We start from the raw sequence: 23289 nt of genomic DNA, 5'->3' as shown, positions 1-23289 counted from the left end.
AAGGTCTCTTTTTTGGGTTTTATTTTTTCTCCCTCGTCTATAGAAATGGATCCTGTTAAGGTTCAAGCTATTCATGACTGGATTCAACCCACATCTGGGAAGGGCCTTCAAAAATTTTTGAGCTTTGCTAATTTCTATCGCCGTTTCATTGCCAACTTTTCCAGTGTGGTTAAGCCCCTTACTGATTTGACGAAGAAAGGCGCTGATGTGACGAATTGGTCCTCTGCGGCTGTTGAGGCCTTTCAGGAGCTTAAACGCCGATTTACTTCTGCCCCTGTGTTGCGTCAGCCGGATGTTTCTCTTCCATTTCAGGTTGAGGTTGACGCTTCTGAGATTGGGGCAGAGGCCGTTTTGTCTCAGAGGGAGTCTGATGGTTCTTTGATGAAACCATGTGCTTTTTTTTCTAGAAAGTTTTCGCCTGCGGAACGCAATTATGATGTCGGCAATCGGGAGTTGTTGGCTATGAAGTAGGCGTTTGAGGAGTGGCGACATTGGCCTGAGGGAGCTAAGCACCGCGTTGTGGTCTTGACTGATCATAAGAATCTGGTTTACCGCGAGTCGGCCAAGCGGCTGAATCCTAGACAGGCTCGATGGTCTCTGTTTTTCTCCCGTTTTGATTTTGTGGTCTTGTATCTTCCGGGATCTAAGAATGTTAAGGTTGATGCCCTCTCTAGGAGTTTTTCGCCTGATTCTCCTGGAGTCCTTGAGCCGGTTGGCATTCTTAAGGAAGGGGTGATTCTTTCTGCCATCTCCCCGGATTTGCGGCGGGTGCTTCAGGAATTTCAGGCTGATAGGCCTGACCGCTGTCCTGTGGGGAAGTTGTTTGTTCCTCATAGATCGACGAGTAAGGTGATTTCTGAGGTTCAATGTTCAGTGTTGGCTGGTCATCCTGGGATTTTTGGTACAAGAGATTTGGTTGCTAGGTCCTTTTGGTGACCTTCCTTGTCGCGCAATGTCCGTGCTTTTATGCAGTCATTTGGGACTTGCGCCCGAGCCAAGGCTTGCTGTTCCCGTTCTAGTGGGTTGCTTTTGCCTTTGCCGGTCCCTGAGAGGCCCTGGACGCATATTTCCATGGATTTTATTTCGGATCTTCCTGTTTCCCAGAAGATGTCTGTTATCTGGGTTGTTTGTGACCGGTTCTCTAAAATGGTCTATCTGGTACCTTTGCCTAAGTTGCCTTCCTCCTCAGATCTGGTTCCATTGTTTTTTCAGCATGTGGTTCGTTTGCATGGCGTTCCGGAGAATATTGTGTCTGACAGAGGTTCTCAGTTTGACTCTAGATTTTGGCGGGCCTTTTGTGCTAGGATGGGCATTGATTTGTCTTTTTCTTCGGCGTTTCATCCTCAGACTAATGGTCAAACTGAGCGAACTAATCAGACCTTGGAGACCTATTTGAGATGCTTTGTGTCTGCTGATCAGGATGATTGGGTGTCTTTCTTGCCGTTGGCTGAGTTTGCCCTTAATAATCGGGCTAGTTCGGCTACTTTGGTTTCATCTTTTTTTTGTAATTTTGGTTTTCATCCTCGCTTTTCTTCTGGGAAAGTTGAGCCTTTCTGATTGTCCAGGTGTTGACTCTGTGGTGGACAGGCTGCAGCAGATTTGGACTCATGTGGTAGACAATTTGACGTTGTCTCAGGAAAGGGCTCAACGTTTTGCTAACCGCCGTCGGTGTGTTGGTCCCCGGCTTCGTGTGGGGGATTTGGTTTGGTTGTCTTCTCGTCATGTTCCTATGAAGGTTTCGTCCCCTAAGTTTAAGCCTCGGTTTATTGGTCCTTATAAAATTTCTGAAATTATTAATCCGGTGTCTTTTCGTTTGGCTCTTCCAGCCTCTTTTGCCATTCATAATGTTTTCCATAGATCTTTGTTGTGGAGATATGTGGTGCCCGTTGTTCCCTCGGTTGACCCTCCTGCCCCGATGTTGGTTGAGGGAGAGTTGGACTATGAGGTTGAGAAGATTTTGGATTCTCGTTTTTCGAGGCGGAGGCTTCAGTATCTTGTCAAGTGGAAGGGTTATGGTCAGGAGGATAATTCTTGGGTTGTTGCCTCCGATGTCCATGCCACCAATTTGGTTCGTGCTTTTCACTTGGAACGTCCTGATCGGCCTGGGGGCTCTGGTGAGGGTTCGGTGACCCCTCCTCAAGGGGGGGTACTGTTGTGAATTCCGCTCTTGGGCTCCCTCCGGTGGTTGTAAGTGGCACTTTTGTGAGTTCTGCTCTTGGGCTCTCTCTTGTGGTTTCAAGTGGTATGGCTGCTCCTTGGAGTTAGCTGTCTTCAGCTGCTTCCACTGATCATCTTTTCTGCTCAGCTATTTATGTCTGCTCTGTCCTTCAGCCAGTGCCACTAGTAATTGGTTCCTGGTTGGATTCACATCTCTTTGGAGTTCCTGTTATCCTGACCAGTTCAGCTAAGCTAAGTTTTTGCTTGCTCTTTTCTGTCCATAGTTTGTGGACTTATCCATTCTGCTTTCTATGTTTGTCCAGCTTGTCAGTGTGAATTTATTCTGTCTTGCTGGAAGCTCTGGGAGACAGATTTGCCCTCCACACCTTTAGTCAGGTGTGGAGATTTTTTGTGAACTCTGCGTGGATTTTTGTAGTGTTTTATACTGACCGCACAGTATTCCATCCTGTCCTATCTATTTAGCTAGACTGGCCTCCTGTGCTCAACCTGGTTTCATTCTGTGTATGTCTTTTTCCTCTCCACTCACAGTCATTATTTGTGGGGGGCTAATCTATCCTTTGGGGATTTTCTCTGAGGCAAGATAGCTTTCCTGCTTCTATCTTTAGGGGTAGTTAGCTCTTAGGCTGTGACGAGATGCCTAGGGAGAGTTAGGAGCATTCCACGGCTACTTCTAGTGTTGTGTTGAGCTTAGGGACTGCGGTCAGTACAGTTACCACTTCCTTCAGAGCTCGTTCCATGTTGCTCCTAAACCACTGTATCATAACACAACCCGTACTATTCGTCGGCGTCTGAATGAAAAGGGACTGTATGGTAGGAGACCCAGGAAGACCCCACTTCTTACCCCGAGACATAAAAAAGCCAGGCTGGAGTTTTCCAAAACGTACCTAAAAAAGCCTAAAATGTTTTGGAAGAATGTTCTCTGGTCAGATGAGACATAAGTAGAGCTTTTTGGGCAAAGGCATCAACATAGAGTTTACAGGAGAAAAAAAGAGGCATTCAAAGAAAAGAACACGGTCCCTACAGTCAAACATGGCGGAGTTTCCCTGAAGTTTTGGGGTGGCTTTGCTGCCTCTGGCACTGGACTGCTTGACCGTGTGCATGGCATTATTAAGTCAGAAGACTACCGACAAATTTTGCAGCATAATGTAGGGCCCAGTGTGAGAATGCTGGGTCTCCCTCAGAGGTCATGGGTCTTCCAGCAGGACAATGACCCAAAATACACTTCAAAAAGCACAAGAAAATGGTTTGAGAGAAAGCACTGGAGACTTCTAAGGTGGCCAGCAATGAGTCCAGACCTGAATCCCATAGAACACCTGTGGAGAGATCTAAAAATGGCAGTTTGGAGAAGGCACCCTTCAAATATCAGAGACCTGGAGCAGTTTGCCAAAGAAGAATGGTCTAAAATTCCAGCATAGCATTGTAAGAAACTCATTGATGGTTACCGGAAGCGGTTGGTCGCAGTTATTTTGGCTAAAGGTTGTGCAACAAAGTATTAGGCTGAGGGAGCCAATACTTTTGTCTGGCCCATTTTTGTAGTTTTGTGTGAAATGATCAATGTTTTGCTTCATTCTCTTTTGTGTTTTTTTCATTTAACACAAATTAAATGAAGATAATTATACCAAACAATTTGTGTTTGCAATCATTTTCAGGAAGAAACTGAGTATTATATGACAGAATTGCAGGGGTGTCAATACTTTTGACCATGACTGTATATGCTGATGACACTCAGATCTACCTCTCTGGCCCAGATGTCACCTCTCTGCTCTCCAGAATCCCAGAGTGTCTATCAGCCACATCCTCCTTCTCCTCTCACTTCCTCAAGCTCAATGTGGACAAATCTGAACTAATTATCTTTCCTCCATCTCGCATAGCTCCCTGTTGTGAATTCTGTTGTCGGGCTCCCTCCTGTGGTCATGAATGGTACTTCGGCTGGTTCTGTCCATGGACTTCCTCTGGTGGGTGTTTCTGAGTTTCCTTCCACAGGTGACGAGGTTAATTCGTTAGCTGGCTGCTCTATTTAACTCCACTTAGATCTTTGCTCCATGCCACCTGTCAATGTTCCAGTATTGGTCTAGTTCTCTCCTGGATCATTCTTGTGACCAGTCTTCCCAGCAGAAGCTAAGATCCAGCTTGTATTTCTTTGGTTTGCTATTTTTCTGTCCAGCTTGCTATTCTTATTGTTGTCTTGCTTGCTGGAAGCTCTGCGACGCAGAGGGAGCGCCTCCGCACCGTGAGTCGGTGCGGAGGGTCTTTTTGCGCCCTCTGTGTGGTCTTTTTGTAGGTTTTTGTGCTGACCGCAAAGTAACCTTTCCTATCCTCGGTCTGTTCAGTAAGTCGGGCCTCACTTTGCTAAATCTATTTCATCTCTGTGTTTGTATTTTCATCTTTACTCACAGTCATTATATGTGGGGGGCTGCCTTTTCCTTTGGGGAATTTCTCTGAGGCAAGGTAGGCTTTATTTTTCTATCTTCAGGGCTAGCTAGTTCCTTAGGCTGTGCCGAGTTGCATAGGGAGCGTTAGGAGCAATCCACGGCTATTTCTAGTGTGTTTGATAGGATTAGGGATTGCGGTCAGCAGAGTTCCCACGTCCCAGAGCTCGTCCTTTATTATCAGTAACTATCAGGTCATTCCGTGTGCTCTTAACCACCAGGTCCATTATTGTCCTGACCACCAGGTCATAACAGTACAGGTGGCCCAAAGTACTAATGCATCTCAATAGAGGGATAAGAGAAGTTCTGAGACCATTTTTTTTTTCTTTGCAGTGTGTTTTGTCTCTCTTTTCCCCTTTACCTCTGGGTGGTTCAGGACACAGGTGTAAACATGGACATTCAAGGTCTGTCCTCTTGGATGGATAATCTCACTACAAGGGTACAAAACATTCAAGATTTTGTGGTTCAGAATCTGATGTCAGAGCTTAGGATTCCAATTCCTGATTTGTTTTTTGGTGATAGATCTAAGTTCTTGAATTTCAAAAATAATTGTAAATTGTTTCTTGCCTTGAAACCTCGCTCCTCAGGTGACCCTGTTCAACAAGTAAAGATCATTATTTCTTTGTTACGTGGTGACCCTCAAGACTGGGCATTTTCCCTTGCGCCAGGAGATCCGGCATTGCATGATGTTGATGCGTTTTTCCTGGCGCTTGGATTGCTTTATGACGAACCTAATTCAGTGGATCAGGCAGAGAAAATCTTGCTGGCTCTGTGTCAGGGTCAGGATGAAGCGGAGATATATTTTCAGAAGTTTAGAAAGTGGTCTGTGCTCACTCAGTGGAATGAATGTGCCCTGGCAGCAATCTTCAGAAAGGGTCTCTCTGAAGCCCTTGAGGATGTCATGGTGGGATTTCCCATGCCTGCTGGTCTGAATGAGTCTATGTCCTTGGCCATTCAGATCGATCGACGATTGCGTGAGCGTAAAGCTGTGCACCATTTGGCGGTACTATCTGAGCATGGGCCTGAGCCTATGCAATGTGATAGGACTTTGACCAGAGCTGAACGGCAAGAACACAGAAGTCAGAATGGGCTATGTTTTTACTGTGGTGATTCCACTCATGCTATCTCCGATTGTCCTAAGCGCACTAAGCGGTTCGCTAGGTCTGCCACCATTGGTACGGTACAGTCTAAATTTCTATTGTCCGTTACTCTGATTTGCTCTTTGTCATCCTATTCTGTTATGGCATTTGTGGATTCAGGCGCTGCCCTGAATTTGATGGACTTGGAGTATGCTAGGCGCTGTGGTTTTTTCTTGGAGCCCTTGCAGTATCCTATTCCATTGAGAGGAATTGATGCTACGCCTTTGGCCAAGAATAAGCCACAGTACTGGACCCAATTGACCATGTGCATGGCTCCTGCACATCAGGAGGATATCCGCTTTCTGGTGTTGCATAATCTGCATGATGTGGTCGTTTTGGGGTTGCCATGGCTACAGGTTCATAATCCAGTATTGGACTGGAAATCTATGTCTGTGTCCAGCTGGGGTTGCCAGGGGGTACATGGTGATGTTCCATTTTTGTCTATTTCGTCTTCCACTCCTTCTGAAGTTCCAGAGTTTTTGTCGAATTATCGGGATGTATTTGATGAGCCCAAAGCCAGTGCCCTACCTCCTCATAAGGATTGCGATTGTGAAATTAATTTGATTCCTGGTAGTAAGTTTCCTAAGGGCCGATTGTTCAATTTATCTGTGCCAGAGCACGCCGCTATGCGGAGTTATATAAAGGAATCCTTGGAGAAAGGCCATATTCGCCCGTCGTCATCACCGTTAGGAGAAGGGTTCTTTTTTGTGGCCAAGAAGGATGGTTCTTTGAGACCTTGTATTGATTAACGCCTTCTTAATAAAATTACAGTCAAATTTCAGTATCCTTTGCCGTTGCTGTCTGATTTGTTTGCTCGTATTAAAGGGGCTAGTTGGTTCACCAAGATAGATCTTCGAGGGGCATATAATCTTGTGCGTATTAAAAAAGGCGATGAAGGGAAAACAGCATTTAATACGCCCGAGGGCCATTTTGAGTACCTGGTTATGCCACTCGGGCTTTCCAATGCTCCATCAGTATTTCAGTCCTTTATGCATGACATCTTCCGAGAGTACCTGGATAAATTCCTGATTGTGTATTTGGATGATATTTTGGTCTTTTCGGATGATTGGGAGTCTCAAGTGAAGCAGATCAGAATGGTGTTCCAGGTCCTTCGTGCGAATTTCTTGTTTGTTAAGGGGTCAAAGTGTCTCTTTGGAGTTCAGAAGGTTTCATTTTTGGGGTTAATTTTTTCCCCTTCTACTATCGAGATGGACCCTGTTAAAGTCCAGGCCATTTACGATTGGACTCAGCCGACATCTGTGAAGAGCCTGCAAAAGGTCCTGGGATTTGCTAATTTTTATCGGCACTTCATCGCTAATTTTTCTACTGTTGCTAAACCGTTGACTGATTTGACCAAGAAGGGTGCTGATGTGGTCAATTGGTCTTCTGCAGCTGTAGAGGCTTTTCAGGAGTTGAAGCGTCGTTTTTCTTCTGCCCCTGTGTTGTGCCAGCCAGATGTTTCGCTCCTGTTTCAGGTTGAGGTTGATGCTTCTGAGATTGGAGCAGGGGCTGTTTTGTCGCAAAGAAGTTCTGATGGCTCGGTGATGAAGCCATGTGCTTTCTTTTCTAGAAAGTTTTCGCCTGCTGAGTGTAATTATGATGTTGGTAATCATGAGTTGTTGGCCATGAAGTGGGCATTCGAGGAGTGGCGTCATTGGCTTGAAGGAGCCAAGCATCGCGTGGTGGTCTTGACAGATCACAAGAATTTGACTTATCTTGAGTCTGCCAAACGGTTGAATCCGAGACAGGCTCGATGGTAGTTATTTCTCTCCCGTTTTGATTTTGTGGTTTCGTACCTTCCGGGCTCTAAGAATGTGAAGGCTGAAGGCGGGTATTCTCAAAGAGGGGGTAATTTTGTCTGCCATCTCCCCTGATTTGCGGCGGGTGCTGCAAAAATTTCAGGCTGATAGACCTGACCGTTGCCCAGCGGAGAAACTGTTTGTCCCTGATAGATGGACTAGTAGAGTTATCTCTGAGATTCATTGTTCAGTGTTGGCTGGGCATCCTGGAATCTTTGGTACCAGAGATTTGGTGGCTAGATCCTTTTGGTGGCCGTCTTTGTCACGGGATGGGCGTTCTTTTGTGCAGTCCTGTGGGACTTGTGCTCGGGCTAAGCCCTGCTGTTCTTGTTCCAGTGGGTTGCTTTTTGCCCTTGCCGGTCCCGAAGAGGCCCTGGACGCATATTTCTATGGATTTTATTTCGGATCTCCCCGTCTCTCAAAAGATGTCGGTCATTTGGGTGGTTTGTGATCGCTTTTCTAAGATGGTCCATTTAACATAGTAACATAGTAACATAGTTAGTAAGGCCGAAAAAAGACATTTGTCCATCCAGTTCAGCCTATATTCCATCATAATAAATCCCCAGATCTACGTCCTTCTACAGAAACTAATTGTATGATACAATATTGCTCTGCTCCAGGAAGACATCCAGGCCTCTCTTGAACCCCTCGACTGAGTTCGCCATCACCACCTCCTCAGGCAAGCAATTCCAGATTCTCACTGCCCTAACAGTAAAGAATCCTCTTCTATGTTGGTGGAAAAACCTTCTATCCTCCAGACGCAAAGAATGCCCCCTTGTGCCCGTCACCTTCCTTGGTATAAACAGATCCTCAGCGAGATATTTGTATTGTCCCCTTATATACTTATACATGGTTATTAGATCGCCCCTCAGTCGTCTTTTTTCTAGACTAAATAATCCTAATTTCGCTAATCTATCTGGGTATTGTAGTTCTCCCATCCCCTTTATTAATTTTTCCCATTCCCTTTATTAATTTGGTAGCTTTGTCTAAATTGCCTTCCTCCTCTGATTTTGTGCCATTATTTTTCCAGCATGTGGTTCGTTTACATGGTATCCCGGAGAACATCGTTTCTGACAGAGGTTCCCAGTTTGTTTCAAGGTTTTGGCGATCCTTTTGTGCAAGGATGGGCATTGATTTGTCTTTTTCCTCGGCTTTCCATCCTCAGACAAATGGCCAAACCGAACGAACTAATCAAACTTTGGAAACATATCTGAGATGCTTTGTTTCTGCTGATCAGGATGATTGGGTGTCCTTTTTGCCGTTGGCCGAGTTCGCCCTTAATAATCGGGCCAGCTCGGCTACTTTGGTTTCGCCGTTTTTCTGCAATTCTGGTTTCCATCCTCGTTTCTCTTCAGGGCAGGTTGAGTCTTCGGACTGTCCTGGTGTAGATACTGTGGTGGATAGGTTGCAGCAGATTTGGACTCATGTGGTGGACAATTTGACATTGTCCCAGGAGAAGGCTCAACGTTTCGCTAACCGCCGGCGCTGTGTGGGTCCCCGACTTCGTGTTGGGGATTTGGTTTGGTTGTCGTCTCGTTATGTTCCTATGAAGGTTTCCTCTCCTAAGTTTAAGCCTCGTTTCATTGGTCCGTATAAGATTTCTGAGGTTATCAATCCTGTGTCATTTCGTTTGGCCCTTCCTGCTTCTTTTGCCATCCATAATGTGTTCCATAGGTCGTCATTGCGGAGATACGTGGCGCCTGTGGTTCCATCCGTTGATCCTCCTGCCCCGGTGTTGGTTGAGGGGGAGTTGGAGTATGTGGAGAAGATTTTGGATTCTCGTGTTTCGAGATGGAAACTCCAGTACCTGGTCAAGTGGAAGGGTTATGGTCAGGAAGATAATTCCTGGGTTTTTGCCTCTGATGTTCATGCTGCCGATCTGGTTCGTGCCTTTCATTTGGCTCATCCTGGTCGGCCTGGGGGCTCTGGTGAGTGTTCGGTGACCCCTCCTCAAGGGGGGGTACTGTTGTGAATTCTGTTGTCGGGCTCCCTCCTGTGGTCATGAATGGTACTTCGGCTGGTTCTGTCCATGGACTTCCTCTGGTGGGTGTTTCTGAGTTTCCTTCCACAGGTGACGAGGTTAATTCGTTAGCTGGCTGCTCTATTTAACTCCACTTAGATCTTTGCTCCATGCCACCTGTCAATGTTCCAGTATTGGTCTAGTTCTCTCCTGGATCATTCTTGTGACCAGTCTTCCCAGCAGAAGCTAAGATCCAGCTTGTATTTCTTTGGTTTGCTATTTTTCTGTTCAGCTTGCTATTTTTATTGTTGTCTTGCTTGCTGGAAGGGAGCGCCTCCGCACCGTGAGTTGGTGCGGAGGGTCTTTTTGCGCCCTCTCCGTGGTCTTTTTGTAGGTTTTTGTGCCGACCGCAAAGTAACCTTTCCTATCCTCGGTCTGTTCAGTAAGTCGGGCCTCACTTTGCTAAATCTATTTCATCTCTGTTTGTTTTTTCATCTTTACTCACAGTCATTATATGTGGGGGGCTGCCTTTTCCTTTGGGGAATTTCTCTGAGGCAAGGTAGGCTTTATTTTTCTATCTTCAGGGCTAGCTAGTTCCTTAGGCTGTGCCGAATTGCATAGGGAGCGTTAGGCGCAATCCACGGCTATTTCTAGTGTGTTTGATAGGATTAGGGATTGCGGTCAGCAGAGTTCCCACGTCCCAGAGCTCGTCCTTTATTATCAGTAACTATCAGGTCATTCCGTGTGCTCTTAACCACCTGGTCCATTATTGTCCTGTCCACCAGGTCATAACAGCTCCCGTACCTGATCTATCAAAATAAACGAAATCACACTTTCACCTGTCCCCAAAATCCATTGCCTCGGAGTATCCCTTGACTCTGCCCTGTCCTTCAAACTGCACATCCAAGCTCTCACCACCTCCTGTCGCCTCCAGCTCAAAAATATTTCCAGAATCCGTCCTTTCCTCAACCCTCACTCCACCAAAATGCTCATGCATCCCCTAATCATCTCCCGCCTCGACTACTGCAACATCCTCCTCTGTGGCCTACCTTATAACACTCTTGCACCCCTCCAGTCTGTCCTTAACTCTGCTGCCCAACTAATTAATCTCTCTCCTCGCTACACTACTGCTTCCCCTCTTTGCAAATCCCTTCACTGGCTCCCAATTTCCCAGTGTATCTAGTTTAAACTACTAACACTGACCTACAAAGCCATCCATAACCTTTCTCCTCCGTATATTTCCAAACTAATCTCTCAATATCTTCGCTCACGTAATCTCTGGTGCTCCCAAGACCTCCTTCTCTCCTCCATGGTTATTTGCTCCTCATCCAATTGCCTCCAAAACGTCTCCCGAATGTGCCCCAACACATCTGATTATCCACCACATTTGGATCCTTCAAAAGAAACCTGAAAACCCACCTCTTCAAAGAAGCTTACAGCCTATAATGACCACCTCAACACCATCGGAGCTTCTGCAACCTTTGACCTACTGTCTCTTTTCCCATAATCCACCAGAATTGAAGCCCGCATGGGCAGGGTCCTCTTCCTTCTGTACCAGTCTGTTGTTGTTAGTTTTGTTTACCGTAAGTGATATTTGTATTTTGATGTAACCCCTTCTCGTGTACTGCACCATGGAATTAATGCTACTCTATAAATCATAATAATCTCTCTCCTCGCTACTCCTCTGCTTTTCCCCTCTGCAAATCTCTTCACTGCCTCCCATTCCCTCAGTGTATCCAGTTCAAATTACTAATACTGACCTACAATGTCATCAATAACCTGTCTCCTCCATAAGTCTCTGAATTAATCTCCCAATATCTTCCCTCACGTAATCTCCGGTCCTCCCAAGACCTCCTTCTCTACTACACTTACTCACTCCTCACCCAAACGCCTCCAAGACTTCTCCCTAATATCCCCCATCCTCTGGAATTCTTTGCCCCAACACATCTGACTATCAACCACATTCAGATCCTTCAGATAGAACCTGAAAACCCACCTCTTCAGGAAAGAGTACAGCCTGCACTGACCCCACAACCTACTGTCTCCTTTCTCACCATCCTGTAGAATGTGAGCCCACAAGGGCAGGGTTCTCTGCCCTCTGTATCAGCCTGTGATTGTTAGCTTGTTTACTGTGATATCTGTAATTTGTATGTAACCCTTTCTCATGTACAGCACTATGGAGCTATATAAATAAATAAATAATATGAGCCTGTTGCCCCATCAGCACTGGTGTCACTGTACCTGCCTTCAGACAAATTAAACATCCATAGGGAGTCAGGGCTTCGGCTGTTCTCTCACTCCCTGTTGTTCGATTTGTCAAAAGGAAGAGCCAGTGATGCTGGCGTTGATTGGGAACCGGGCTCAAGTTTCTTAATCACACGAGGGCCCTGGGAACACAAATGCTGACATCGCTGAAATGGTGCAGGCACCGGAGGGGAGTATAAGCTTTTCTGTTTTATTGGCCCAAACATTTAGATCAAGAAGGGGTTATCCGAGTAGTGGACAACCCCTTTAAATTAGGATTAGGGAGTTAGATTAGAGAAACCAATTCAAATTGTCACCATTGACAGTTTATGTCAATGCCAGTTTAGAATAAGAGGTAAAAAAAGATTGTTGATTCTCGGAAAGTCCATACTTTCCTCTAGTATCTCATCCATTAGAAGGGATACGGACTGAAGGAGAGATCCTGGGTGCCAGCTTGAGCCATAAAGGTAGATTGTCTGGTCAGGGCCTTCCATCGAAGATTTCATGGGAAACATGAGGGTTGCGTGAGCCCCCTAGAAAAGTTGGTACTGTCACGATTCCACCACTCAGTGGCCTATGGACAGTGTGAATGACAGCTCCATTGCCATATGGGATCAAGGGCTTACTGAGCTGTCAAGACTGAGTGACAGCTCTACCACCCAATCTGAGGCAGAAATATGAGTAGTGTGTATAAAAGCTCAGCCATCCTATTTGGCTGTGTCTGTGGGATCTCCTCCAAGTGTCGTCTGTTCTAGATTATTACAAGGCTATTTAGCACGCTGACAATGGTCATACCATTGCCAATTATAGCTTTGCTTAAGTGCTATGTGTATTTGCTCTGAGTGATATTCTGATCTCTGTTGCCAACTTTATATTTACCTTTGACAATCCATTTGACTTACCCCTTTGTCTTGATCCGCTACCTTCCTGATGCTCTGACGTCGGACTCTGACCTGACTACTCTTTTGTCTTTTCCCTTTATCCATTACAAACCCTATAGGTACTGACCCCACACCTTTTGACTATCCTGCCTCACAGCAAGTCCGTGAGTAGTGGCTAACATTACAGAAATGCTGCAGAAAATCTGCAACATGAAAAACTCACCAAATACTCATCACGGGAACATAGCCCAAGTCTAAAAATTGGGAATTCAGTGATGGTTTTCACCAGTCCAATGTACAATTGCACACATGAAGGAGAGAACACACATGGAAGGTCAATCCTTCCTAAGACACTACACTATTTATTATTTGGATGTGACTATTCCTACAGATTTTATCCACTGTGTTTGGATAGTTAAAATCTGGAGAAGACCAGCAGTGAAACAGTGATGAAACATGTTGAATATTGAAAAATCTGCAGAGGGTAAATTTATTTGCGAGTAAATGGGTAATAAGGAGTGCAGAAGTTGTTGTTGCACATGGGAACAGGTTTCTGATATTGGCCAACCATCCCTCCATCATATAAGAGAATACCAGAACTATAAATAGTAGGGGGCTCTTTTACAAATTTTGCATTGAGGCCATAGGAACTTTATTTTTCAGCTCTCAGCCTTGGAAGTTAGCAACAGTTGGTATATATATTGTAGCTTGCTGAAAAGACAGACTTGAACTCACCTGGAAGAGGCACAAGAAATCAGTACAGAAATAGTAAGATAATGAGAGCCATCATTTCAAAGGTATTCAACATTCTACTATGAATAATATTGGGCCTAATGTATCAATAAACCAAATACTGCAGAAATTCACTAATACAGTGGACTGTAGTAGCTAAAATGTGCAATTATTACTAAAGTTGTCGGAACCTACAGATTTAGCCAGCAACAGACAACTGACTATCTGATGTGTACAGGACCCTCTGATAGATGATGCTGGTGGAGATCAGAATTTCTCCTGGAGAAAAGTTTCTGCCAGATCTGTCTAGTAGTGGCTTAATACCCAAATCTTTTATCGTGGCTGCCGATCCAAATATTCAAGTGGATGGGGAATTCAGGAGTTATAGTGGTCTCGTTACACAATTTACAAGAGGATTTGCTTGCTTTGGGAATCTTAATTTTTGTGGTATTTAACCACTAACAAAGGGTCAGAGAGGTTCTAGATATAGGACCCCTATAGTAACCTGGTCACTTGTTGGCCTGTCTCCTGGAAAACAGTTATGCAATGTAACACCATGTATGCCATGACCTGGATTAAACAGGCAGCGCATACATAACCTACTGTCACTTAGAGACAATAAGGTGATATTGCTGATAACAATCAAACCCTACAAAGAAATATGCAGCCATAACAGTGATGTGATTCCGTCCTTGAATGAAAAGATCACGGTTCTATGATACATGGCAAGAATAGGACATGTGCTGCTATGTGTAAATGTCCTACTGTAGCCATCCAGTCCTGTGCTACTGGAAATACAATGACAGCATGACATATATTCACGGCTTCCATTTCTTCCAGTACTTTGCCATCAAACTAATGAATTGCTTCATATGCTGAATAAAACGAACATTGAGAATTTTATCGGTCAGTGTGCTCTGCTGACTCTCTTCTTTCCAGAGACCTTTTTGTCCCTTCAGTGCCTTGATTTCAGCTTGCAGTAGTCTTTTATAAAATGCCAAGTGCTGTCCTGGCCCCTGATGTGCACCCCGAATGTGAGCTGTTCTTCCTAGTCCTTCCTTTAACACCACCACGTTCAGACAGTCATTCATGAAACCTCCCTGAAAAGAGATTATTAATATTTGAGATGAAGCTTTACAATTGAACATATCACTGGTGCCCCAGCAGATTTCTGAATTCAGCAAACTTTTATTTTGGCAATGGAGTGACAGGGAATAAATTGGCACCATAATAATGTTCTCTCCCTGAGCCATTGTGGTGATCTACATGGAGACCAAAGACGGTAAATGATTTCCTGCAGGCTCAGGTGACCGGTGGGCACGGACAGGATGTCATTCCTACTGGAAGTGATAAAGAGGTTATGCCCCTAAGCAATGATTTGCTGCAGGCTCAGGTGACCGGTGGGCATGGACAGGACGTGATTCCTACTGGAAGTGATGAAGAGGTTATGCCCCTAAGCAATACTCCTAAAATAACTTCTTACAGTCAGACATGTTAAAGCTTTTTGTGTTGTATTTGTACATAAAATTTTAGATCACCTTACAATAATTAACAGCATAAGGCAGTGTTCACAAGAGACATAAATGCTGCAGTTCTTTTCCTTTTTCCCTGCTTTCTGCAGTCGTCCGCGCCATAATAAGCAATAACAATCCTGTGTGGTTATCGCATTTTTTTTTCTGTGTTTTCCTCCTTGTTGCTGCGTTTTTGGTGCAGATGTGAAGCAGTGTGTTTAAGGCGTATTTTATAGTACAGAGAAGCTTTGATTTTTCACTCAGAAACAAATTGTTTACATGTTTTTTTTTTTTTTAAATCAAATAGAAACCCTATGAAAGTCTGCAAAAATGAAATGCACAAAAAAACAAAACAAAAACAGTTCCAGTAAAGTGGATGTGAATTCATGAACACTCATACCCATTGTTGGACAGTTAAACACAAATTTTCTGAGAAAAAGAAAAAAAGCAACATTTATGCTACATATGAACACGGCCTAAGGTTATCATCTCATCTGCATTTGCACATTCCACTTATTCTATTTAGAGAGACAGACAAATGGAATTCATGTGCAAAATGGATCCACTGCATAACTGATGCAAACGGAAGAATAAGGACCTCATTTATTATCATGGGGTCTGTCTGGGTCTCATTAGGTGCCCGTTTTTAAAACTGAAAAAATAGTTCTGCCTATGCATTTTTCTTCTGCTCCAAAAGCGAACACAAAATGACCCCAGACCTCACAGTAGTTAATAGGGTCTCTGTGCTTTCACATGCATCAGAACGTGCAAATGGAAATGTGAAGGTGACCTTAAAGGGAAGGTGTCAGTAGCATCAACCCTCCTGTGCCGTCTATACAGTATGGGTATGTAGGTCATAGTAAGTCGTAAGAAAGGATAACTTGATATCTGCATCTGATGTCTATTCCACATTGTATTAATATGTAAATGAGCTGTTGAGATCTATGGGCCGCACACTGATCTCCCTGAGAATCTGCCTCCAGAGATGATTTTAGATGAAACACCTTGTTACCATGTGAGACATGTAAATCATGAGAGCAGCCTGTCAGTCATTACATGTCTCACATTGGTAACACCCCTTTCATTCACAATACATAAATCTCTCATGCAATTTAGTGAAAAATGTTGGATTTCTCTGCAATAAGACATCGGATCTGAGATATCAAGGTATCATGTTATTCAGCTTCCTATGACCTACATGTCCATATAGATGGCTAAGGAGCGGTGATCCTACTATCAGATTGCCTTTAAGTCATGGGCACACAATGTCTTACCCATCGACGTACCTGCATCGCTTTTGAAGCAGTGGATGCTCCAGGAAAACGCTGGCAGTCTTTTTCCCGAAGTATCATTTTTGACATCTATGGAAACATTTTTACAGTGGCTTTGCCGCTGACTATTTTTTTATTTCAAGGATAAGATAGTAGTGGCTTCCAAGCAAAAGCCAACTGAAGAATGGGCAGGTCACCTTTTTTTTTTTTAGCAGGTTCACAGTTTGGAGACTTGAATTGATTAACCCCTTCACCCGCGGGCCATTTTCCATTTTTTACTTATCGCTTCGCAGAGCCATAACTTTTTTTTTTTTGTCAAAATGGCCACGTTAGGGCTTGTTTTTTTGCAGGACAGGATGTACTTTTGCACTACACCATTTGTCTTACCATATAATGTAGTGCAAAATGTGAAAAAATTCCAAGTGAGGTGAAACAGCAAAAAAAGTGCAATTTTGTAATTGGTTTATTTTACCATGTCCACTAAATTCTAAAACTGAAACTGACCTGCCATTATGATTTTCCAGGTCATTACGAGTTTGCAGATACCAAACATGTACACCATAGGTTCTTTTTTATTTAAGTGGTGAAAAAAAAAATCCAAAAGCTTTTTTTTTTTTTAAACAAAAAGGCACCATCCTCCAAGACCTGTGGCATCTCCATTTTGTGAGATCTGGGGCTGGGTGACAGCTTGTTTTTTGCATGCCAAGCTGACGTTTTTAGCAATACCATTTTAGGGTACATACAACATTTTACCACCTGCATTTTATTGCAATGTTGCAGCAACCAAAAAAAACGCAATTCTAGCATTTTTAATTTTTTTTCTCGCTATGCCGTTAACTGATCAGAATCCTTTTTTTATTTATAGATCGGGCGTTTCCAAACGCAGCGATACCAAATATGTATTTTTGTATTGTTTTATTTTGAATAGGGCAAACTTTAACTTCTTTTTTTTTTTTTTTTACTCGCTTCCGTAGTCTTCCTTAAGAGACATGAAGCTGCAATCCTGCAGCTTTTGGGGACACATGACAGCTGATCAAATCGGCTGTCATGTGCCAGAAAAGATGTGGGCTCAGCGCTGGAGCATCATATGTTGTGAAGGGGTTAAAATACAATCACAAAACTTATGCACAGTAAATCATTTTGACATTGCTGTGCATATGTTCATTGTTTCAGGTGATTTTTTTAGTGCTTTTGAAAGCGAGTTCCAGGCAAAATCTGTCTGAAAAACCTAAATAGAAAAGACAAACATAATGTGCAAATGGAAATGTGTACAGAGCCTCACAAAATAAATTGCATTCGTTCTGTCCATTCAACACAGAAAGGACACTCTTCCAATGCCGCAGGTGAGACACCTGGAAAGGAACCGAAGTTAGAGAAATATCAGGAAAAACAGGTTTATGTAATTTTCTGATTTCTATTAATATGATAATTCTGTGTAGCTCATGTGTAAGAGGAGACTTCTGTCTGGAAAGCAAATATGGACTAATGGAGTAGTAAACCAGTTACATGTATACGCTTATTTGTCAGGATGAACTGACAAACCAGTCACGACCAGTCACAACAGCGTACCATCCGCATCGCTTCTTCAATCTGCCGCGCCTATAGTCCACCATAACCCAAAACAGTGTACCGCCCGCTTCCCTACAGCAGCCACACAAAGCGCTCATGGTGACCATACATTGTACCATCTGCCACGCTGTAGCGCAACAGACACAACCGGTCATAAGCAGTCACAACAGCGTACCATCCGCATCGCTTCAGCGGTGGAACGAAGCGGTCATGCCGAACAAACTGAGTTCCATCTACCACGCTGTAGCCCACCAGTCACGACCAGTCACAACAGCGTACCATCCGCATCGCTTCTTCCATCTGCCGCGCCTATAGTCCACCATAACCCAAAACAGTGTACCGCCCGCTTCCTTACAGCAGCCACACAAAGCGCTCATGGTGACCATACATTGTGCCATCTGCCACGCTCTAGCTCATCACACACAACCGGTCATAAGCAGTCACACCAGCGTACCATCCGCATCGCTTCAGCGGTGGAACGAAGCGGTCATGCCGAACAAACTGAGTTCCATCTACCACGCTGTAGCCCACCAGTCACAACCAAGCACAACAGCGTACCATCTGCCACATTGTAGCCCTCCAGTCACAACAGTGTACCATCCACTTCGCTTCAGTGGTGGAACGAAGCACTCATGCCGTCCATACAGCGTTCCATCCACCACGCCCAAGCGGTTTACATACCTCGAAGCAGCGGTGCAAAGCGTGGTATATTCAGCGAGGTACAAAATTCCGATGTCCAGGTCCACCAAGTGTCCAAGTACGAAGTGAAGAAAGGAAATTTTGAAAGCAGTGAAGTGGCATTGGGAACAATAGCGCTCAGGTGACAAATTTTCCAACCAATTGTGTGCACAGAACCTTTGGCCTATCACCACACTAACTAGTGGCACAACACGCCCCTTGTGAACAACGTCACGCACAGATTATGCAAAATTTGCTCTGAATCGTCGTGTGTGACACGACCGTACGACTGTCCCATACGACTTCTACATCGCAAATACGTCATGAATTTATCGCTTCAGCGTCGTGCATCGTGTAGTGTGACCGCAGTCTACGATGTTTGAAACGATAATTAAGCGACGATGCAACGTCACAAATCGTGCCGTCGTAGCGATCTAAATTGCACTGTGTGACGGTACCTTAAGACCTAAAGTACACCTCAGACCTACCCCTCCCCCACCTCAATTCATAGGATTGGTGACAATGAATATTTGAAGATTCAAAATGTACATTACATTACTCTCATTCATAGACATAAGTAAAGGTTTTGCCCTGACTAACTGCCAATTTGTGCATCATGTACAATGGGGAAAATAATTGTTTGACACACTGCCAATTTTGCAAGTTTTCCCACCAACAAAGAGAGAGGTCTGTAATTCTTATCGTAGGTATACAAACAGAGAGACAGAATCTTAATAAATAAAATCTAGAAAATCACATTGTATGAGTTTTACATAATTAATTTGCATTTTATTACATGAGGTAAGTATTTGATACAATAGAAAAATAGAACTTAATATTTGGTACAGAAACCTTTGTTTGCAATTACAGAGGGCAGACATTTCCTGTAATTATTGACAGGAAACTTATTGAGTGTAAGTTTGCACACACTGCTGCAGGGATTTTGGCCCACTCCTCCATACAGATCTTCTCCAGATCATTCAGGTTTCGGGGCTGTCACTGATCAACCTTGAGTTTCAGCTCCCACCAAAGATTTTCTATTGGGTTCAGGTTTGGAGACTGGCTAGGCCACTCCAGGACCTTGAAATGCTTCTTATGGAAACACTCCTTAGTTCCCTTGATGCGTGTTTCGGGTCAGGATAAGAGTCTGACACCTGAGGGTCTGAGCACTGGGACCCTCAGAAATATAGGAGGCCAAAAATGCCTGTGTGCATGGAGCTCTACATGTGTGACCACTGCTCTATACACTTCTAGTAATCTGACCACAGCTCCCATAGACAGTGAGTAGAGAGATGCATTGTGCACCACTGTTTCATCCACAAGGAGACATGAGACCCCCCTTCCTCCCATTGTCATGACCAGTATAATCAGGAGGATGTGCATATTTCACGTCTTTTGTAACTTCTTTCCACAGCTTCAGCTTTCACAAGGCGTAACTATTTCTTTTCTTTTTTATATATAAAACAAGCCGGCTGCCACAAAACAGCTAGAAAGGCACCAAAAAAAGCACAAGGTAAAACATTACCGCCAGTGGCTAGAAAGTGTTGTGTGCATATACGCTTCGTGAATGTGCACGCTGAATTTTTGAGGAAGTTTTTTTGACCAGAAATGGAGTGGACATTGAACGGAAAGGGTATGTGCATGCAATATCTTTTTCAGGCGAATTCCGCTTGGAACCCACATGAAAAAGTGCTATACAAAAACGAGAAGAAAAAAAAAGAACATATGTGTAGGAAATACAGTATTATGGGCACCACATAGTCCTCCATACAGTTTTGTGGACACCATATATTGCTCCATACACTATTATGACCCCCATATATTGCCCCATACAGTGTAATGGGCCCCATATATTGCTCCATACAGTATAATGGGCCCCATATATTGCTCCATACAGTATAATGAGCCTCATATATTGCTCCCTACAGTATAATGAGCCCCATAAATTGTTCCAAACAATATAATGGCCTCAGATAATGCTCCAAACAGTATAATGGCCCCATATAATGCTCCATATGGTATAATGGACACCATATAATGCTCCAAACAGAATAATGGCCCCATATAATGCTCCATACAGTATAATAGACATCATATAATGCTCCATACGGTATAATGGACACCATATAATGCTCCAAACAGTATAATGGCCCCATAAAGTGCTCCATACAGTATAATGGCTCCATATATTGCTCCATACATAAAAAAAATAATCAAATACTTCTCTTCATTCCCCGCTGCTGTGGTTGCCTCAGCGACTTCTGACTTTGCCCTGCTCGGCAGAGGGCATGCTGTAGTGACGTAATCGCGCCCTCTGTACTGAGACGTCACAGCGAGTCAGAAGACGCTGAAGAAACCGGAGCAGCATGGAACGGGGAGAGGTAAGTATATGAGGGGCCAGGTGCCCCGACTCACCGGACCCATAGTGTGCCGGCGTCCTCCCGTTCGTCCAGGGCCTCAGCACTTGCCAGGGTACACCAACTGGTGATGCCGGCCCTGCTCCTGTGTGTAAATAACTTTAGGGTGTGTTTACACAGTTATTTTCAGTAGTTCTTGAAACAAAGGCTACGTGCATATGGAGTTTTGGAGCAGAAACGGAGCATACATTTCCCAAACCCTCCTAAAATTTCAAAACTCCTCAAAAAGTTTTCCAATCAGTTTCTGCTCTAAAAACTCAGCAGAAACCCTCAGTGTGCACATACTCAAACAACTCTACAAAACTCATGAATTAAAAAACCATGAGTTTTGATTGAAGCTTGAGGTTTATGTTTTAAAAACACCTTATAAAAAACTCAGATTGGATATGTTCATACAAAGGTTTTGACAGGTTTGGAGAGGAAACTCTCCAAAATCTTCCTCAACTCTTCCAAATCCACTGTACTGTTCATATGAAGACTTTTTGTATTTATCATACAGGTTGTGAAGAACTTCTGGGGAAAAAGGAAAATGCACATCACTTCTTTAAAGCGGATTCTGAAAGTAAACTAGGCTCTGTACAAAAAAGACTGCAAAAAAAATACAAACTCTTCCAAAACTTCTTTAGAACAGCTTCAGGGAAAGGAAACTTCCTCCAAAAACTACCTAAAGAATGAGAGAGTTTCCTGAAGGGGCTTAAGCTTGAAAACTCTGTTTTGAATTTCTCACAAAAACCACGTTAACATACCATAATTATGGTATCACATTGGCTTTTTTTCCAAATATATATTTTTTTACCACTATCTCAACAAAAATTTCCTGTTTACTACAATATAATATATCAGTGACAATGTACTTGTTCTAAGAAGCAAAACTGTAGCAAAAAAAAAGCGCATGTGAATCAATGCAGAGCCTGCCATTTTCAGTGGTTTCCTACATCCGCTCTGAATAAACCCAATAAGCCCGTAGTAAATAAAGTATTAGGACGGGTTCACATAATATTGGGAGCCACATGGTTTTTAGCTCCATCTTGGGTTTCCACATAAAGCTGTGAAAATTCCTTGAATGAGCCATTTACTATAATGAAGCAGACGAGTCACTTTACGACCTCTGTGCTGGGGCTGTCCATCTTTTTAGGTGGGTAGTAGGGATGAGCGAACATGCTAGGATTATGTGTTATCTGAGCATGCCTGGGTGTTATCCGAGTATCTAGGAGTGTTCAGATAATATTTTCGAGACCAGGAAGCTGTTTTGGGTTGTCAGACAGCCGCAAAGCATGCGGGCATTGCCTAACAAAAAGATCATCCCTGTATGTGTTGCGGATGTCTTCCGCCACAAAACGTGCAGCCACAGGGACTGGAAAATATTATCAGAGCACGCCCAAGATACTTGGATAACACCCGAGCATGCTCGAATCCGAGCACATTCGCGCATAACTAGTGGATACCAAAGCGCGGTCTACCATACTTTTGTGTCCGCCTGAAAAAGACAGATATTGGTGGAACAGAGGTACAGTGGGGCAAAAAAGTATTTAGTCAGTCAGCAATAGTGCAAGTTCCACCACTTAAAAAGATGAGAGGCGTCTGTAATTTACATCATAGGTAGACCTCAACTATGGGAGACAAACTGAGAAAAAAAAATCCAGAAAATAACATTGTCTGTTTTTTTATCATTTTTTTTGCATATTATGGTGGAAAATAAGTATTTGGTCAGAAACAAACAATCAAGATTTCTGGCTCTCACAGACCTGTAACTTCTTCTTTAAGAGTCTCCTCTTTCCTCCACTCATTACCTGTAGTAATGGCACCTGTTTAAACTTGTTATCAGTATAAAAAGACATCTGTGCACACCCTCAAACAGTCTGACTCCAAACTCCACTATGGTGAAGACCAAAGCGCTGTCAAAGGACACCAGAAAAAAAAATTGTAGCCCTGCACCAGGCTGGGAAGACTGAATCTGCAATAGCCAACCAGCTTGGAGTGAAGAAATCAACAGTGGGAGCAATAATTAGAAAATGGAAGACATACAAGACCACTGATAATCTCCCTCGATCTGGGGCTCCACGCAAAATCCCACCCCGTGGGGTCAGAATGATCACAAGAACGGTGAGCAAAAATCCCAGAACCACGCGGGGGGACCTAGTGAATGAACTGCAGAGAGCTGGGACCAATGTAACAAGGCCTACCATAAGTAACACACTACGCCACCATGGACTCAGATCCTGCAGTGCCAGACATGTCCCACTGCTTAAGCCAGTACATGTCCGGGCCCGTCTGAAGTTTGCTAGTGAGCATTTGGATGATCCAGAGGAGTTTTGGGAGAATGTCCTATGGTCTGATGAAACCAAACTGGAACTGTTTGGTAGAAACACAACTTGTCGCGTTTGGAGGAAAAAGAATACTGAGTTGCATCCATCAAACACCATACCTACTGTAAAGCATGGTGGTGGAAACATCATGCTTTGGGGCTGTTTCTCTGCAAAG

At 43.8% G+C, this 23289-nt stretch overlaps 1 protein-coding gene across 3 annotated transcripts in view; it reads right to left on the bottom strand.

Moving 5' to 3' along the window:
- Window positions 1–23289, bottom strand: part of C5H3orf33 (chromosome 5 C3orf33 homolog) — a 131422-nt gene that overhangs the window by 70128 nt on the left and 38005 nt on the right. The window contains exon 5 of one of the 3 annotated variants that reach the window (XM_069727459.1): window positions 13090–14462. The exons of 1 other annotated variant lie outside the window; for it this stretch is intronic. In XM_069727459.1, coding sequence (XP_069583560.1) covers window positions 14181–14462 — 282 coding nt within the window. In that variant the 3' untranslated portion in view covers window positions 13090–14180. Of the gene's footprint in view, window positions 1–13089; window positions 14463–21056; window positions 21322–23289 lie in introns of those variants that run through there. One more of the 3 variants, XM_069727460.1, reaches the window with a different exon arrangement.

The sequence above is a fragment of the Ranitomeya imitator genome, chromosome 5 (genome assembly GCF_032444005.1).
Source record: "Ranitomeya imitator isolate aRanImi1 chromosome 5, aRanImi1.pri, whole genome shotgun sequence".
Lineage (NCBI taxonomy): Eukaryota > Metazoa > Chordata > Amphibia > Anura > Dendrobatidae > Ranitomeya > Ranitomeya imitator.
This window is presented reverse-complemented; position numbering and strand designations above follow the sequence as displayed.